At 39.3% G+C, this 21051-nt stretch overlaps 1 protein-coding gene across 3 annotated transcripts in view; it reads left to right on the top strand.

The window, feature by feature from the left end:
- hop (tyrosine-protein kinase hopscotch) overlaps positions 1-21051 on the top strand; it is a 179597-nt gene that overhangs the window by 115873 nt on the left and 42673 nt on the right. For all 3 annotated transcript variants that reach the window (XM_071685057.1, XM_071685056.1, XM_071685055.1), the window contains 7 exons: positions 4980-5129; positions 5525-5679; positions 7201-7302; positions 9622-9784; positions 11779-11970; positions 15255-15368; positions 15603-15794. In XM_071685057.1, coding sequence (XP_071541158.1) covers positions 4980-5129; positions 5525-5679; positions 7201-7302; positions 9622-9784; positions 11779-11970; positions 15255-15368; positions 15603-15794 — 1068 coding nt within the window. The remainder of the gene's footprint in view (positions 1-4979; positions 5130-5524; positions 5680-7200; positions 7303-9621; positions 9785-11778; positions 11971-15254; positions 15369-15602; positions 15795-21051) is intronic.

Raw genomic sequence — 21051 nt, 5'->3', positions numbered from 1 at the left:
TCCATACTCTTCCTCCACATATCCATACTGTTTTAGCTCACCCTTTTCAGCAGTTTTATACATGCACCTCTTACCCCCATACCTCTCTCTCACCCTGTCATGTCTTATTTGATCAATCCTCCTCACACCAAATTTTCAGCACGTTTACTGGAATCTTTACATTTTTGTCGAAGTTCGACACTTTGTCGGTACAACACTTGATAGGACTGCAGTACCATCAAACACTTATCTTTGCCCCTGAAGACAGCAACCTCTCTTCCTACATATTCCTCAGTGCACCCATGACCATCGCCATCACTTTGGCTCAATTCAGCCCCCATGGTTCCATTTGCTGCCATATCCACTCCCTGGTATCTAAAACAATGCTTCCTCCAAGTTCTATCCATGCAAACTTGCACTGCAAAAAACCTGATTTCAGTGTTAAACCTATGATTTTGGTTTAATACACATTTACTCCCAACCTTCTCCTTTCACACATAATCCCAATCTCAGACACTAGCTACTGCAGTTTCTCGCTCAATTCTTCTACCAGTGCAGGATCATCAGCAAACAATGGCTTAATCTCATCTTGGGACCTCTGCGCGAACAGACTGCATGCCTGTCCCTTTCCCCAAAACCTTTGCATTTACCTCCCTCACCACCCCATCCATAAGCAGATTAAACAGCCGTGTTAAAATTATACAATCCCATTGCAGACCTACCTTCATCCAGAGCCATTCGCCTTTCTCTCTGTACTCTCGCACAAACCTTACCTTACCTTGATAAGAACTCCTCCCTTCTTGTAGCAACTTCCTTCCCATATCATATATTTGTAACATTCTCTAGAGCATCCCTATTATGTAATGCTTTTGCCAGGTCCATAAATGCCATGTACATATCCTTCATTACTCTTATGGATTTCTCTTGCACATTCTTTTAAGTAAACACCTGATCTATGTATCCTCAGCCACTCCTAAAGCCACATTTTTCCTCCCTAATCAGATACATGAGCATGCCTTCACCCTTTAAATGGTCACATTCCCATACTCATCATTGGTTAAAGTAAATGAACTTTTTTCATACATATTCATCATTTCCTGCATTAGCGAGGTAGGGTCAAGAATGAATAGATGAACCATAGAGGGAAAAATTCTCGCTTGGCCACCTTCTCTTCCTCTTTTCAGAAAGTAAAATGGGATGGGAGGATTTCCAGCCCCATTCTTTAATTTGAACATTGATTTTTGTCGTCCTTCACTTTATGCAGTGGCACTCGGGCATCCTGCACATTACCATGAAATGTACAAACATTAGAAATCATAATTAACAAATCAACAAGTCCACATCGTGGGCAAGCCGTAATTTAAGGATAGAGAGGATTATGAAAGTTAAAAAGAGGCTAGAGGAAGTATTTAGGAATTTTGGAGGAAGAAAAAAACCTTGTCTGAGGCTTGGAAAATAACATTGAAATTTTCAAGGACTGATGGTACAGGTCTTCTATATTGTTTTCCTGTACTGTATATCATAGGTAGGAGGATTAGATACAAGTAGTCATTACATAGGAGCCTCTGCAAACACTGATAGACTAACCCTCTGCCAGTGGCCTGTTAAGTGTGAGGCACTGAAGTCTAAGAGGCAGCACTGGAGTTCTTTAGTTATGGAGACTCTTTTGCTGTGGCCACCCCTTTGAAGGACACCTTGCCACACTTCATCTGACACAAGGCTTTCACCGTCTCTTCTTGTTTTACCGTACCATTTGCCATAACTTTACCTTCACATGATTCCCAGAACCAAATACCCAACATCTACCCTATCAAATGCATTCATCAGTCCTTCAAAATACTTGCTCTATCACCCTTTCACCATATCTCAGCATGTTACCAACACCCAAATTAGCCCCTTCACCAATGCTTCACAAGTTCTGTTGTGTTTCTCGTACTATAACTCGCAAAATGTTTTCTTAATCTGACTACTAGGAAGGTAATTTAGCTACTGTTTACTGATGACACTGTGCTGGATGTAGATTCTAGTAAGAAACTGCCGAAGCTAGTTCCTGAGTTTGGTTAGTAGTGGAAGGAGAAAGATAAAAGTAAATGGGAATTAAAGTAGTGTTATTAGGTTAGGCTGTGAAGAGAGAGTTTGAATGGAGAGAACCTGGAGGAAGAAAAGAGTTGTTGATACCTGGGAGTTGGCATTGCAGCAAATGGAACTTTTGGAGCTAATGTGGTCCTTAGGGTGGGTGATGGAGCAAGTCATGTGTGGAAAGAGGGGTCACTGTTATCTTTCAGTTCAAAGATGGGTTTGTTTAATTGATGTAAAAAAAAAAAAAATGTACATAGGTGTAGTTCCTCATTATGTAAGTACGAGTTATTTATACGAGTTATCATATACATGTATTACGAATTGGACTACATTTTAGAGCTTGTTCGTAAGAATAGATGTTCAAAGGTTAGATGTTCATAGGTTAGGACAACCAACATAAATGTTGGAAGTGGAAGGAACAAGGAAAAGTGGGAAATCTTGGAGGAGGTGGAAGATTATAGTGAATAATGCCTTGAGATGTCAGGGCCTAAACGTGCAGGAGGATGAGACATGCTTGAGGTAGAGCAGAATGGAGTGATGTGGTATACATTGGATGATGTGCTGTCATTAGGCTGAACAAGGGGACATGATATAGCCAGGGGAAACCAGGGAAAGGTCGTTGGCATTGGAAATTGGCTGTTGATAGGGCTGTGGTTTTGGTATTATAATTGGCTGCTAGAGGTTAGATGGGGGCAAGTGAGGCCATTTTTCATTTGTTCCTGGTGCTACTTCAGTAATTTCAGAAACTGCAAACAATCATGGCAAAAGATTCTGCACATAAAATGACTTTTACTGTGATGTGCAGGTGAGAAAGAATAATGGAACAACGCAGACAGCTTCACTGTTCAACGAATGACATTACCTTAACAGTTGGTCCTTGTGTAGCTTATCCACACACAGAAACTGTAGGAAACTGCTACTAGATCCATGCCATATGTCCAAGCTTACAGGGAGAGGACTATAACATAATGTTAGATATAAAAAGATGGTTGAAGTTGGAGAGTTAATGACATAAAAGGATTTTGATTCCACCCTTGCTAAGAGAGATGGAGGTAGATCCACCTCAGATTTACAAGCGGTACTCCTTAGTGGTGCAGATAAATCTCCCGCAGATACTGAATAGTTATTTACAATAAGATGATTATTACACCTCCATAATATTCCATACTTTTGTTTGGATAGTTGCTTTTGTGATTGATTACTACATGTCAGGTGTAGAGGATAGAGTAGAGCATGTGGTTATGCTCAAATGTTTGTCATTATGGGATAGAATTTTAAAATTTTGCTTAATTTCATGTAACTGAAGGCCAGATAAATTGACTGGGAAATTCCTGTTTATATTGATGTAGATATTGATTGTATAATTTTGCTTCATTTTATGGACTGGTTGGAATGAATTTACATGGAAATTCTTGTATTCCAGCTATAGCAGACATGGGTATTTTAAGCTATTTCAGCTCATGTTGTTGGCCATTTTACTTTATTTTTTCTTCTTTCTTGTTTTCCTGTGTGCATTTTGATGAATTCAGACTTTGGCATCATATAGTGTCCAATTTAGCATTTTGCTCAAGAAGAAAGAATTATACTGTATATTACTTTATTTATGGGGGAGGGGGCGAAAATCCTGGGAGCCTTGAAGAATGTGTGGAAGTTGAGAACATTATCTTGGAAAGCAAAAATGGGTATGTTTGAAGGAATAGTGGTTCCAACAATGTTGTATGGTTGCGAGGCGTGGGCTATGGATAGAGTTGTGCGCAGGAGGATGGATGTGCTGGAAATGAGATGTTTGAGGACAATGTGTGGTGTGAGGTGGTTTGATCGAGTAAGTAACGTAAGGGTAAGAGAGATGTGTGGAAATAAAAAGAGAGTGGTTGAGAGAGCAGAAGAGGGTGTTTTGAAATGGTTTGGGCACATGGAGAGAATGAGCGAGGAAAGATTGACCAAGAGGATATATGTGTCGGAGGTGGAGGGAACGAGGAGAAGTGGGAGACCAAATTGGAGGTGGAAAGATGGAGTGAAAAAGATTTTGTGTGATCGGGGCCTGAACATGCAGGAGGGTGAAAGGAGGGCAAGGAATAGAGTGAATTGGATCGATGTAGTATACTGGGGTTGACGTGCTGTCAGTGGATTGAATCAGGGCATGTGAAGCGTCTGGGGTAAACCATGGAAAGCTGTGTAGGTATGTATATTTGTGTGTGTGGACGTATGTATATACATGTGTATGGGGGTGGGTTGGGCCATTTCTTTCGCCTATTTCCTTGTGCTACCTCGCAAATGCGGGAGACAGCGACAAAGCAAAAAAAAAGAAAAAAAAATTACTTTATCCCAGAAGTAAAGTTGTCTAACCTTTTTTTACTGGAGTGTGGGAGTTTGTAATATTTTGCATATTAAGTATTTGGGATACAGTTGGAGTGGTCAGATCTTTGCTTTTATCATATCACTGATTTTACATTCTTTCTTGACAATTATTTTTGATATAGTCATGTAGTGAATGTTATGTATGTGGTTCAAGTAGGTGTTTTATTGTTATTGTTCTTGTATTCTTTTATATATATAGGTCTTGGTAAACTGAATGATAGTGAAGTGTCAGCAGGTGAGATGTATGGAATTCTGATAGTCTTTAGTGTGGATTAATGATATCAGTTGGGGATCTGATATTATGGAGAGGTGGATTGAAACTGGAGAAAGATTGAATCTGTTGAAAATGATTGAAATAGTATATAAGTGAATTAATGGGAATAGATATATAAAAGCTGCTAATGTGGTGGAAAGGTAGTTCATTTTTGAGAGGGATGCATCAATATATGATCCTGTGGAAATATTTAGAGATTAAGGTATGTGAGGGAGATTTGCATGTGTAATTTTGCAATATGGTGGGACACTGCATATGAAATGTTTTTGTTTCTCTGAATATTCTATAGATTGAAGAAAGTCAGTGCAACTATGGAAGTGAAAAATACATCCTGCAAAGGGATGAGGGTGGTACTGTCCTCCATACTAAGCTCAGCATTGACCCATATCACCTCGAGCAGCCAGGCATTCGCTACTGTCATGCATCACAGAAGAAAGGGGTAAGACATGCATGATCCAATGGACTTGCAGGATCTTTTATTTAATTCATGTACAGTTTATCTTATGCTCAATCCTTGCTTTGTATGAATGTTGAATTTACAATTCATGTGGTAAATAGCTTATAAAATAGTTGATAATTTTGATTGTTTCATACTGATCTTCAAGCAGTGTAGGGATTATTGTATTTGACAATCTTGTTGCTTCAGTAATAATAGTCAAAAGTGAAAATTTTTAGACATTTGGCTTTGTAACCCATCATCTTGTGAAGAAAGTTGCTTTGTTCAGAAGTACTATTTCAGTATTTATACACAAATGGAATGAGTGGAACACTGAATATAGGCGGATCTGAAAAGAATGTAAATAAGCACTCAAACATTCAAATCTTTCTTCTAAGGTGTGGACACACCTATGCTGTCTGGATGAGCTGGTATTTGTATCAACTCGTTCCCAGGACCTGACAGTTGAAGTTTCAAGAAAGACAGGAGTGCCTTGCTACTTCAAACTTCAGACAATCACTGAATTAGAGTCATTTGTGGGCTGCTTGAGTGGGTACTGTAATATTTCAGTTTTTTGTTTATTTATAATTACATTGTATGTACTCAGACTGATTGCATGGATGTCAAGACGAGGACATATTCTGGGTTTTGGGGAACCTATTTCATTGTCCAGAGGCTTAACATTCTTTGCAGTTTGGGTTTTAATTCTCTGCAACATTAGACTTGATTGTCTACAAATAGATTTCCTTTGTCACATTTTTGGTGTAGATGCATCTCTGATTGAAAGGCAAAGCTGTTGTGGCCATATGTAATCTTGAGAAAGGATTAAGATTATGAAAATATCATTGGAAATATTTAAGATTGGCTTTATGATAAATCTCCTTAAATATTGTTACTTTTCAGCACTAGGATCAGAAAATTGCTGATTCTGTGAGTAGTTTGGTCTTGAGTTCATATTTGGCCTTGTTCTTTTAATATCATTGCTATTGATGTTTCAAAAACTTCCCACATCATGCCTGAGAAAGTATGTAGTAGTTGGTAAGCAGGCACTGACAAAGGAGGTATATTGCTGGTACTACCCAGCTATGTATTGGGAGGGTTATTGATTGCTGCTTAGTGAGCCAGCACTTCTGTAATTGTCAAGTTGTGCTCCTCTGACCCAAGTAGCTGTCTTCTTTTTGCCTCCCTTATTAGTGGATTGCTGGTGTTCTGTCCACGTTTACAATATCTTGTCACACACAATGCCTAATAACACTTTCTTCATAACTCTAGCTAGGTTTCCCTGTGATGAGCACTATGCGGTAGCCCTGCCTTTTGGCAAAATGGTAGTAGTAGTAGGTAGGAATATTAGACAGGAGCATTAGGTTAAAGCTGTTGGTAGGAACATTAGGTGGGAACAACTAGTAGTAGTAGTAGTAGTAAGGAACATCTGGCAGGAACATTAGGCAGACGCATTAGGTATGAGCAGTCGCAAGGAACATCTAGCAGAAACATTAGGTACACATTAGATATTAGCAGTCACAAGGAACATTTGGTAGGAGCCTCTAAAAACACTGTGCTAGAGTTGACCTCTGCCAGTGGCCTGTTAAGGATGAGGCACTAAAGGCAAAGAAGTGGCACTGGAGTTCACAAGTTGTGGAGAGACTTTTGTCATGGCCACCTCATTGAGGATGTTCCCAAAAGGAGTGGGCATCAGAGATATAGTTAGATACAGATAAGGAGATATATCTCGTTTCACAGAATGCAGAATCTTATTTCCCTGAATTAGTATTTCTAAAGAACTATGCTCGCCTCCTGCAAGCTGCTAAATCTTGACTATGGAGGGCCTCCTATCCTCCCATTATATTGGAATGGTTGGCTTCTCTATTGCCTACTTTTGTTTAGCTTTATCAGCAGTATAGGGCTCATAAATGTTAGCAAGCACCTTAACCACTTTCTAGCATGTATGAAGACATTTTTTGTTTGTAGGAAGTTTTGTCCTGTGTAAGTCACTCTGGGCTTACAGGACAGTATTTGATAATTAGATAGCTCACATGAGGAAGAAAACTTGTATATCAGGGTCATCTCTTTTCAGGTATTATCGACTGATTTGTACCTGGACCTTTGACTTATGTCGAGAACTGTCAACACCTTCCCTTGTCTTCTTACGTAGCAACAAGTGTCATGGACCAGTTGGGTAAGTGTTTAAGAAAAATTTTAATTTGTTAGAATCTCCATCTTAGTAAAATACTCTGCAGCCAAGGACCCCATAGATCACTTAGGAGAATTGCTGTACAGATTGCTTAAAGGACTGATTTTTCCTTTATGCTCTCTCTTTTTCCCAGTTGTACTTTATTCATGTTGTTACATGAAATACACTGAGCATTATGCAGATAAGAGTTATGCTTGATTTTATGATTAGGTCGTTACTTTTCAAATTATTACCTCGTCTTTTATCTATCTATATATCTATTTAACTATCTGATGCCTGTTCCAATCTAGAACTGCTTTATAGGGGTGGCCATGGCAATAGTCTCTCCATAACTAGAGAACTGTAGTGCCTCCTCTTATCCTTTAGTGCCTCACCCTTAACACACCACTGGCAGAGGGAAAGTCTAGTACAGTGTTTGCAGAGGCTTAATGCATCTGCTACAGTATCATCATACCCTTTTACATGCTGAATGACTAATTCATATTATTGTAACACAAGTTTCCAACATGCTGTCAATGGACTGAACCAGGGCATGTGAAGTGTCTAGGATAAACAGTGGAAAGGTCTGTGGAGCTTGGATGTGGAATAGGGAGCTGTGGTTTCTGTGCATTGCACATGACAGCTAGAGACTGTGTGAATGAATATGGCAATCAAGTATAATGATAATAATAATAAAGTCTCCAGATTAACTTCTGAGTAGGATTCTTCATATTGCACAAAAACACAAGAGGATTAAGAGCCATAAAAACTAAAATGTGTTTTCCTAACCCTCTTCAGTAAACATGAAAGTTTTGTAAACTTGTAATCAAAGCTAAAGTTTCCTTCTCAACTGTACTATAATTTTTAAGAAAAAACTTTTTTTAGAAATAAAAATGTTTGATCAATGCCTTGCTTCTCGTGCATTATTTTATTTATTTATTTTGCTTTGTCGCTGTCTCCCACGTTAGTGGGGTAGCGCAAGGAAACAGACGAAAGAATAGCCCAACCCGCCCACATACACATGTATATACATACACGTCCACACACGCAAATATACATACCTATACATCTCGATGTACACATATATATACACACACAGACATATACATATATACACATTTACATAATTCATACTGTCTGCCTTTATTTGTTCCCTTCGCCACCTCGCCACACATGGAATAACAACCCCCTCATGTGTGCGAGGTAGCGCTAGGAAAAGACACCAAAGGCCCCATTCGTTCACACTCAGTCTCTAGCTGTCATGTAATAATGCACCGAAACCACAGCTCCCTTTCCACATCCAGGCCCTACAGAACTTTCCATGGTTTACCCCAGACGCTTCACATGCCCTGGTTCAATCCATTGACAGCACGTCGACCCCGGTATACCACATCGTTCCAATTTACTCTATTCCTTGCACGCCTTTCACCCTCCTGCATGTTCAGGCCCCGATCACTCAAAATCTTTTTCACTCCATCTTTCCACCTCCAATTTGGTCTCCCACTTCTCCTCGTTCCCTCCACCTCTGACACACATATCCTCTTGGTCAATCTTTCCTCACTCATTCTCTCCATGTGACCAGACCATTTCAAAACACCCTCTTCATGCATTATATGTTGTAAAATGTTCAGTATCAAAGCTGTCGATGCCCTTTAAATTTTGATGGGACATTATGTAGTGCTCAACATTATTTTTTCTTTTCATTTGCCCCTTATTGTGCATGCATATTCTTTTTTTTCCATGCCTTTCAGTATTTATAACTGCATTTTTTGTATAAGAAGGGTAGATAGTTGTTGATCTCACTAGCTAAAAGAAAAAGGTGATTTCAATAGCAAAGTCATTTTTAGAGATTGCTGTCAGGTGTTTGGAGCGTTCAAAGGCTTATGCAAAACACTGCATAAGGAAAATGATGAATAGCATTTCTCTTCAGCTGTGAATGCAATTATAATTTTATCAGTTGTAGAAAGGCATAGTCTTGTCAGTAATCATTTGTTGAAGTAAAATTATTATTCTCTTAATACTTAAGCTGTGCCGTATATATCAAATTTTTGAATGATTGTATGTCATGCAAGTCTTATAGCATTAATCTGGGGATTGCTAAGAATTATTTCAATTATCAAGTCTTGTCAGCATGTTTGTAGAGTAATTTAAGAGGGATAATGTTATTTTCATTAGCCTTGATATTTGGAGTTCAAGGATATCATGGAAGAATTACTCATTGCCTTGCAGTTTTATTTGGAGAATGTCTTTAGTGTGCCAAAGTTGAACGATGTTTCATTTGGCCTACTGTGTCGAACTATAGTAACAAGTATCCCTTTATTACAGGGAAGAATTTGCTACAGAAAAGTTGAAGGTTAAGGGAGGAAGTGAAGTTGGTGTGGGCCTTCTTCGGGAATCCTCCACAGATTATGAAAAATATTTTTTAGATATTATTACAGAAGCTGATAAACCACCAGTATCATACACCATTATCAAAGAAGGAGACAAAGTGAGTACTTGATGTCATGAAATTTTGTTTTTATATGTATGTAGTAAAGTGCCAGATGTAAAACAGTGATACAAACTAATAAGTTTAGAATGAATTTATTACTACAGGGGGTCATGACTTCCAAATGCCAGCCCATGAACAGCCTTACTTATAAACGAGCTACAAAAATGGTTTCATTCCTAGTCTGACTTGCAATCAGTTGCTTAAATGTGTGTCTTTTTTCACCGTGTTGCATTATATTATGTTCTTTTACCTACATTGCATTATATGTTCTTTTACCTACGTTTACTTTGGATTACAATATGACGGCCACAGCAAAACTCTCCATAACTGTTTAACTCCAGCGCCACTCCTTAGCTTTTAGTGCCTCCCCATCAACAGGCCACTGGCAAAGGGCAACTCTTGTACATTGTTTTCAATGGCTCCTATCTAATTTTCCTATCATTTGTTACTTTTAATGTTCCTGCTTAATGCCCCAACTTATCACTACTTAATGATCCCAACCAATGTTCCTTCATATTACATCTACCTAATGTTTCTAGCTCATGCTCCTGTCTACTGTTCCTATCTAATACTACTATCTGTTGCTCCTAAAGTTTTTAAAAAGACAGGGCTAGCATGTAACGCTCACTGCGGGAAAATTTAGTGTTACAAAAAGTTAAATAGTGTCGGGTGTTGTGTGACAAGATTGCATATTTGTGGACATAAAGCCAACAGTTTGTGTATGGTTGAAGCATAGAGAAAGACAGCTCCCTGGGTTAAAGAAGTGCAATGTGACAACCTCTGAAGTGCTCACTCAATATGCAGCCTTCACTTACCCTTCCAATACCCAGGTGGGTAGTATGTAATATACTTCCCTGGTTGGTGATTGCCTCCAGACTACTACCTATTCATTTTATGAATTTCTTTATATTCTCTACATTACAAATAGGATCTGGAATGTAACCCATTTGTAAGTTGTGGACCCTTTGTAAGTATTTAAGTAGGTAATTGGACTAGATTTTTTGAGAATATTTGTAAAAAAAAAACCTTAGTTTTGGAAACTTTTCACCTTGAAAATCTTGATTGATATATATATGTACAACATTATAGTTAATTGTGTTTGGCTGTGAAGTGCCTTATAGTTTTTAGGATGTGGAAAGCTAGAAGAGATAGTTAAAAGGTAAGATGATTTGTGCAGTGTATGGTAAGGATTAAATGGTTGATTCTGATATTTTTAGTTTAAACAAATGGGTCATTACTGTCATTGTGTTTTCAAGGATCACTGTTTCACTCATCATTTTGGAAGGCAAAATGTGAAGAGGATTGACGATCTTAAGTGTCATGAATTTTGTTTCATATTTACCAGACACCTGTCTTTTGGTGGTGCTTTTTTAGCGATAGCTCTTCAGACAACTTTATAGTTTGATGATGGATTTTCAGTGAAATCAAGTGAGACGTCACAAAAGCAGAATTTTTGAGAAGCTTTGGGGTAGGAAGTCTGTGATTCACAGCAGTATGTTTAACTTTTTCTTTTTTAGTCTTTTCAAGTACTTTAGATGTAAGGTAGATAAGGGGGTTTAGTTATGATTGTTGACACCTCAGTAATGTAGGAAATGGCTGACTAGTATGAAAGAAAAATTATGATTGTATGTAAGCTACAGGATAGTGAAGTATGGGATAGGCAGATGGTGGTTTGGAAGGGTAACTAAAGTTTGCTGAAAAATTAAAGTAGCCTGGAGGGAAAGGGAATAAATAGGAAGAAATATTTCCAGAATGTTCTGAGGTGAATGGGAAGCGGAATGGTTATACTACAGATATCAGAAAATGAGTAAGAGAGTTGCAGTGATAGTGAAAGTACAAGGATTTAGAAGTTTTTCTTCTGCTATGCCTCGATTGTGGAAGATGGTTCGCTTGCTTGCTTTAGATATTTAGATTTTTTTTCCACAGCAATTTACTAAGGATAACTGACATGTAATAAAAGTAATGTTAGTGTCATATCTTGCATTTTTCAGTTTCATCTGAATGACTCTGCTGATCTTTATGATAGTCTGGCTAACATGGTGAAAGACTTCATTAAATCGCCTGATTCTTCAATCAAATTATCACGTGTTTTGCCACCATCCGACTATGATAATTCAGAATTACTTCTGCTTTGTGCTAGTTTTGATAAACAAGTCCAGAGCAGTCAACAAACAGGCCCCAGAGTAAGTTTTAAACATAACTGATTTCTCTCCTGGAGTTATGAGTGGCTTGATACAAGTTTTTAAGGGTAGCTTTTAGTCATGTCAGCTTCTATGTGCCACTCTTATATTTCATTTAACAAACTTCTCTGAGTTTGCAGTGTAAGTCACTAGCTTTAAGATTCTTTTTACTTATACTCTAGTTATGGTCCCTTTTTATATTAGTTTTTTATGGTTTCTTGAGTCATAACTGATGCATGAACCAGTTTCCTGTGTGACTGAGGAACCCAGTAATTTTCTTTTTATGTAATAAAGATTGCAAAATATTTCTTATTCTGTCTATATCAGTCTATCCTCATAACCTTTTCTCCCAGTACCTCTGACTGCACTTCTGTATGTCTTTGTATTCAACCTCTCACTTGCCTTATGTTCAGCATGGCCATACCTTATACGTTTCACTTCTTTGGTCTTGTGTAATAATTTTTCTTCACATATCCTCATCTTCATTCTTATTTCTATCAGTCCTTTTAATTTCGTCTATACTACTAAAGTTTCCTATATCTGTATCTGTGCTGCTCACACATTTTACATACCTTTGACCATTGTCAACTTTTTTTTTTTTTTTTTTTTTTTTTTTTTTTTTTTTTTGTCGCTGTCTCCCGCGTTTGCGAGGTAGCGCAAGGAAACAGACGAAAGAAATGGCCCAACCCACCCCCATACACATGTATATACATACGTCCACACACGCAAATATACATACCTACACAGCTTTCCATGGTTTACCCCAGACGCTTCACATGCCCTGATTCAATCCACCGACAGCACATCAACCCCGGTATACCACATCGCTCCAATTCACTCTATTCCTTGCCCTCCTTTCACCCTCCTGCATGTTCAGGCCCCGATCACACAAAATCTTCTTCACTCCATCTTTCCACCTCCAATTTGGTCTCCCTCTTCTCCTCGTTCCCTCCACCTCCGACACATATATCCTCTTGGTCAATCTTTCCTCACTCATTCTCTCCATGTGCCCAAACCATTTCAAAACACCCTCTTCTGCTCTCTCAACCACGCTCTTTTTATTTCCACACATCTCTCTTACCCTTACGTTACTTACTCGATCAAACCACCTCACACCACACATTGTCCTCAAACATCTCATTTCCAGCACATCCATCCTCCTGCGCACCACTCTATCCATAGCCCACGCCTCGCAACCATACAACATTGTTGGAACCACTATTCCTTCAAACATACCCATTTTTGCTTTCCGAGATAATGTTCTCGACTTCCACACATTCTTCAAGGCTCCCAGAATTTTCGCCCCCTCCCCCACCCTATGATCCACTTCCGCTTCCATGGTTCCATCCGCTGCCAGATCCACTCCCAGATATCTAAAACACTTCACTTCCTCCAGTTTTTCTCCATTCAAACTCACCTCCCAATTGACTTGACCCTCAACCCTACTGTACCTAATAACCTTGCTCTTATTCACATTTACTCTTAACTTTCTTCTTTCACACACTTTACCAAACTCAGTCACCAGCTTCTGCAGTTTCTCACATGAATCGGCCACCAGCGCTGTATCATCAGCGAACAACAACTGACTCACTTCCCAAGCTCTCTCATCCCCAACAGACTTCATACTTGCCCCTCTTTCCAAAACTCTTGCATTCACCTCCCTAACAACCCCATCCATAAACAAATTAAACAACCATGGAGACATCACACACCCCTGCTGCAAACCTACATTCACTGAGAACCAATCACTATCCTCTCTTCCTACACGTACACATGCCTTACATCCTCGATAAAAACTTTTCACTGCTTCTAACAACTTGCCTCCCACACCATATATTCTTAATACCTTCCATATATTGGAGGTGAGACCTTAGTCTCCTTTTAAGCTTCTAGTACACTTAATTCTTAAACTATAATGTTTTCCAAAGCTTTCATTGCCACTTCAATTTTTATCCCTTGCATGACTCTACTCTGTGCCAGCTATCCCATTACCATCCTAACTAAACTTTACTGGGGTATCATGGAGCCAAATAGGTAAAATGTATCAGTGAAATAATGGAGACAAGCCTGGAATTTATTCTACTTAACTAGTTATAGTTGAGAATAAATTCCTGGTTCTTGCCTTCAGCTTTTGTTACTTAAAACTGAACACTTGATCTCTAGCTGTCATGTGCATTGCGCATGACAGCTAGTAATTGAGTGTAACAAATGGGGCCTTTTTGTCTGTTTTCCTGGCGCTCCCTCGTTGAAGTGGGGAGTAGTGATGCTGTCTCCTGTGGGGCGGGATAGACAGGAATGGATGGAGGCAAGCAAGTATGAATATGTACATGTGTATATAAAAGTCTGCATGTGTGTATGTGGGCATGTATGTATATATATGTGTATATGAAGTCGATGGACCATTCTTCGTCTGTCTCCTGGCACTACCTCACTGATGCAGGAAACTGTGATTAAGTGTGATAGAATATATATTAATGATTTAATAACTGTACTAACTTCGTTTTTCATCATGCACGTTGATACCACATTGTAAAATCTTGCTTGTTCTTGCATTCACATTCAGCATCTTTGTCCTGCATGCACTCTGAATTGGGCCACGTTTCCCTGCACCTCATTATGGTATTTACTCAATAGCCCATTATTATCTGATAACAGCAACTGTGGCAACTTCCATTTTGTTTCACCTTGATTAAGAAGTTCCCTCATAACCTCGCCCTAATTCATCTTGCATAATACATTATCCTTATAATTATTAGATTACCTTAGTGATATATCACATACAACCTTGATTCACTATCACAGTTATTTGAAACCTTTCTTGTACCCCCACTTGATCTTGTACCGGCATTGCTTCCAGTTCTAAAGCTCCTTGCTGCATTTGAAGGTTTCCATCTTGCCACATGGAGTCAGAACTAACCTAAGAGCATTTATATTGACTAGATTTAAAATTTACAGATGCTGCACACTGTTGCCTCTTTTTCAGCAGAACTTTTCATTACAGTAATTTTTTAATCACGTAGATTGTCATATCTGTACCCAGAGTTTCAAAACTTTATTGGTAGACTGCCCAAGGGGATTGAAAGACTCCTAGTGATTATACTTTTTGGCATTATTATCATGGATTTTGTAGAGAAATTCATAAACATTTGAGTTTAGCTTTTCTTGAGGTCTGTACATCACACAGCAAGCATCTTCGTACTTACAGCCCCGAGTAACATTAACACATTCTTTTTCTAATATTTAACCGTTTTGTGAATGCTTCTGATTCAGGTATTTTTCTTCATTAGGTAATAAGTATGGACCACTTAATATCTGTAGAAGAGAACATCATTCGTGGACGGTTTTCTGATTTAATCCAAGCACAGTGGAGTATTCAAAATAATAAAGAAGTTGCTGTAAAGGTAAGGTGTAAATATGGTTACATTTCAGAAAAGCAGAGCTAACTTAGGTAAACTAATTTTCCATATGCTACCTGTTCATTGTTTTGATGAAAGGCAACTACTGGAAAACCATGTGGTGTTAGTAGAAAAGATATTGATTAGCAAAACGGCTTTTGTTTTTTGACAGCCTATGCATCTCTCAAATTGGTAATTCTGTAAGCAGATGAGGCTAATCAGATTTTTCTACAATTTCAGATACCGAAACTGAACAATCTAGGTGACACTGAACGCTTCCTAGCAGTGTTAAATGAGTTTTCATTTGCAAATTGTGAGTGCATTGTTGATGTGCAAGGTGTCACCCTCAGTCCTTTGTCACTAGTGATGGAGTATCTCCCCATTGGCCCCTTGGATAAATACCTTCAGGCTCACAAAAGTGAGATGAAAGAAGTAAGAAAATTTTATTCAAGCCTTTTGTTAAGTAATGTAATAAAGCAGTCTCACCCAAAGCTCACTTGTGCTTTGTTTGTGGTGAGCATCAAATTGTGCTGTTTTTTATTCTTTAAAGCATATCTGAAATTACATTGTCTGGCTGTCTGACATTCTGCTTCAGCAAGGTAGCACCAGGAAACAGATGAAAAAAGGCCACGTGCTCACATCTATACATGAGCTGTCATATGTAATGCACTGAAACCACAGCTCCTTATCCACATCTAGGCCCCACTGACCTTTCTATGGTTTACTCCAGACGTTTCACATACCCTAGTTCAGTCCATTGACAGCATATTGACCCCAGTAAACCACATGGTTCCAATTCACTCTATTCCTTGCACGCCTTTCACCCTCTTGCATGCTTCGACCCTGATTGCTCAAAATCTTTTCCACTACATCTTTCCAACTTCTGGTTTTCCTTGTTCTTTCCACTTGACACACCCATTTTCCTTATATCCGAACCATTTCAACACACCCTCTTCTGCTTTCACAGCCACTCTTATTTCCACACATCTCTTACCCTTCCATTACTTATTAGATCAAACCCCCCTCACACCACATATTGTTCTCAAACATATAATTTCCAGTACATCTACCCTACTCTGCACAACCCTATCTATAGCCCATGCATTGCAACCTTGTAAGATTGCTGGAACCACTCTTCCTTCAAACATGCTCATTTATGCTCTCTATATACACGTTCTTCGGTGCTCCTAGGACTCTTGTCCCCCTCTCCTACCTTGTGACTTACTTTTGCATTCATGGTTCAATTTGCTGCCATATCCATTCCCAGATATCTAAAACACATCACTTCCTCCATTTTTTCTCCATTCAGACTTGCATCCCAACTAACTAGTCCCTTAACCGTGCTGAACCAAATGACCTTGCTTTTATGTACATTCACACTCAACTTTCACACACACTTCCAAACAGTTGTTAGCTTTTGCAGTTTCTTGCTGTAATCAGTCACCATGGCTGTATCAACAGCAAACAACTGATGATTTCCAGGCTTCCTTGTTCCCCTGATTGCATACTCCTCCCTTTCTGCAAGACTTGTGCATTTACCTTCCTCACCACCCCATCCATAAACAAATTAAACAACCATGGTGACACAAGTTACCCATGCTGTGGACCAACCTTCACTTGGAACCAGAAAGCATTTCTATCATCCCTATGATATGTCTTCTCCAGATCCATAAATGCCACATACAAATCCATCTGTTTTTCAATTTCACACCCTTTTTTTCAAGCGAACACCTGATCCACACATTCTCTACCACTAACGAAACCACACTGCTCCTTCACCCTTTCAAATGAAAGCCTCCCATACAGCTTAACAGGTGTACTCGACAAACTTGTACCTCTTTAGTTTGAACACTCGCCTTTATCCTACTTGCCTTTCTACAGTGGCACTATAGATGCATTGTCAATCCTCGAGCATCTCGCTATGATCCCTACATACACTGAATATTATTACTGATCATTCAACAAGTCAACCCTTTTTTAATAAATTTGACTGCAATACCATGCACCTCAGCGGATTTGCTGTATTTCATATTATGCATGGCTTTCACTACCTCTTCTCTCTTCACACTACCTTTCTCCATAATTTTCTCACTTCGTGTACCATCCTGACTGAAATGCCCTACATCTGCCACTCCTGTCAACAAACTCTTTTAACAATCCTTCAGAATACTCGCTCCATCTACTTCTCACTCCAACAGTACCTGTAATCACTTCCCTTTTGCCCTCTTCACTGTTGTTCCCATCTGTTCTCTTATCAATGTACATTATTTACCTCCTTCCTAAACATCTTTGTTCTAATGCCTGACTAAACTTCATCACCAAGTGGGAGAACTGAAAGATTCTTGGTATAAAGGGGAGGGTTGGTGTTAACTATATAAGATTATTTCTTTGACAACTCATGAGATTTACCAGTGAAAGATTTAGGATACTTTAACTTGGATCCAATAGAATGTATCTTCCCAAACTAATCGTTAAATTTAGGACTGCATGTATGCAATGCCCTAAAGAACATCAACCTTAACGATGATTGCTTAATTTTGTCATGTTGAGCAGAGTAATAACGAATGTAAGAACAGCGCTGGTGGCTGATTCGTGTTAGAAACTGCAGAAGCTGGTGACTGAGTTTGGTAAAGTGTGTGAAAGAAGAAAGTTAAGAGTAAATGTGAATAAGAGCAAGGTTATTAGGTACAGTAGGATTGAGGGTCAAGTCAATTGGGAGGTAAGTTTGAATGGAGAAAAACTGGAGGAAGTAGTGTTTTAGATATCTGGGAGTGGGTCTGGCAGCGGATGGAACCATGGAAGCGGAAGTGGATCATAGGGTGGGGGAGGGGGCGAAAATTCTGGGAGCCTTGAAGAATGTGTGGAAGTCGAGAACATTATCTCGGAAAGCAAAAATGGGTATGTTTGAAGGAATAGTGGTTCCAACAATGTTGTATGGTTGCGAGGCGTGGGCTATGGATAGAGTTGTGCGCAGGAGGATGGATGTGCTGGAAATGAGATGTTTGAGGACAATGTGTGGTGTGAGGTGGTTTGATCGAGTAAGTAACGTAAGGGTAAGAGAGATGTGTGGAAATAAAAAGAGAGTGGTTGAGAGAGCAGAAGAGGGTGTTTTGAAATGGTTTGGGCACATGGAGAGAGTGAGGAAAGATTGACCAAGAGGATATATGTGTCAGAGGTGGAGGGAATGAGGAGAAGTGGGAGACCAAATTGGAGGTGGAAAGATGGAGTGAAAAAGATTTTGTGTGATCGGGGCCTGAACATGCAGGAGGGTGAAAGGAGGGCAAGGAATAGTGAATTGGATCGATGTGGTATACCGGGGTTGGTGTGCTGTCAGTGGATTGAATCAGGGCATGTGAAGCGTCTGGGGTAAACCATGGAAAGCTGTGTAGGTATGTATATTTGCGTGTGTGGACGTATGTATATACATGTGTATGGGGGTGGGTTGGGCCATTTCTTTCGTCTGTTTCCTTGCGCTACCTTGCAAACGCGGGAGACGGCGAAAAAAAAAAAAAAAAAACATTGGGGGGGTTTTCTGGAGATGCTAAACTTCAACATATTTCTAACCTTATGCATCATGCAGTGTAAAAATTGTAATGTACAAATAATTTTTAACTTCCACAGTAAAATTGTTAGATACTAAATTAAGCAAAAGAATTTTTTTTTTTTTTTTTTTCAAATGTTCACTTGGCCAAACAAAAGGACTTCATTTATATACCTAAACCATATTGCCTTAGAGGGTAAGATATCCCTTACTAGACTTGTTTAAAAAAATTCCATGTATGAATTACTTAGAACTCATAAAAGAGGGTTACCCATTGCCATACGAAATTTCTGATCATAATATTCTCAAATTGAAATGCACAGTCTTTTATACACAATTTTATGAATTCAAGAACGCTGAATTTGAAATGGGTAAACCAAATTAACCAAGGCATCCGCCATATATTCTAATAGGTCAAGTGGAACTTTTGTGAACAAGGATGATGTATCAAAACAAATTTACATTGTTCATATTAGTTGGTAAGATATCAAACTTTCGACCCTATGCTTTGCAATCCCCTCTTGTCACACTTTCAGCAATGAATTTGACCCATTAAATTTTTTTTTCTTTATTATGCTTTGTTGCTGTCTCCCACGTTAGCAAGGTAGTGCAAGGAAACAGGCTGAAGAATGGCTCAACCCACCCACATTCACATGTATATACATAAATGCCCACACATACATACCTATACATTTCAACATATACATACTCAGACATATACACATGTACATATTCTTACATGCTGCCTTTATCCATTCCCGCACCACCCCGCCACACATGAAATGACACCCACCCTACCCGTGTGCGCAACAAAGGCCACATTCGTATACACTCGGTCTCTAGCTGTCATGTGTAATGCACCGAAACCACAGCTCCCTTTCCACATCCATGGCCCACAAAACCTTCCTTGGTTTACCCAAGATGCTTCAAATGCCCTGGTTCAATCCATTGACAGCATGTCGACCCCAGTATGCCACATTGTTCCAATTCACTGTATTCCTTGCACGCCTTTCATCCTCCTGTATGTTCAGGCCCTGATTGTTTAAAATTCTTTCACTCCATCCTTCCACCTCCAATTTGGCCTCCCACTTCTCGTTCCCTCGACCTCTGACCCATATATCCTCTTTGTTAATCTTTCCTTGCTCATTCTCTTCATGTGACCAAACCATTTCAATACACCCTCTTCTGCTCTCTCAACCACACTTTTTTTAATTGCCACACACATCTCATACCCTTTCATTACTTGCTAAATCAGACCACCTAACACCACATATTGTCCTCAAACATTTCATTTTGAACACATCCACCCTCCTCCTAACAACCCTATCTATCACCCATGCCTCATAACCATTTAACATTGTTGGAACCACTGTTCTTTCAAACATGCCCATTTTTGCTCTCTGAGATAACATTCTCGCCTTCCACACATTCTTCAACGCTCCCAGAACCTTTGCCTGCCCCCTCCTCCACCGTGACTCGCTTCCACTTCCATGGTTCCATCCGCTGCCAAATCCACTCCCAGATGTCTAAAACACTTCACTTCCTCCAGTTTTTCTCCATTCAAACTTACCTCCCAATTGACTTAGCCCTCAACCCTATTGAACCTAATAACCTTGCTCTTCCCATTTACTCCCGGCTTTCTTATTTCACACACTTTACCAAACTGTCACCAACTGCAGTTTCTCGCCCGAATCAGCTTCCAGTGCTGTATCATCAGCGAACAACTGACTCGCTTCCCAAGCCCTCTCCTCCACAACAGACTGCATACTTGCCCCTGTCTTCAAAACTCTTTCATTCACCTCCTTAACCCCATCCATAAACAAATTAAACAACCATGGAGATGTCACACACCCCTGCCGCAAACTGACATTCGCTGGGAACCAATTGCTTTCTTCCTACTTGAACACATGCCTTACATCCTCGATAAAAACTTTTCACTGCATCTAGCAACTTGCCTCCCACACCATATACTCTTAATACCTTCCACAGCATCTCTATCGACTCGTATATGCCTTCTCCAGTTCAATGAATGCTACATACAAATCTATCTGCTTTTCTAAGTATTTCTCGCATACATTCTTCAAAGCAAACACCTGATCCTTACATCCTCTACCACTTCTGAAACCACACTGCTCTTCCCCAATCTGA

Source organism: Panulirus ornatus, chromosome 39 (assembly GCF_036320965.1).
Source record: "Panulirus ornatus isolate Po-2019 chromosome 39, ASM3632096v1, whole genome shotgun sequence".
NCBI classification, from domain to species: domain Eukaryota; kingdom Metazoa; phylum Arthropoda; class Malacostraca; order Decapoda; family Palinuridae; genus Panulirus; species Panulirus ornatus.
Note: the sequence above shows the minus strand (reverse complement) of the source record. Positions and strands in the feature narration are given on the sequence as shown.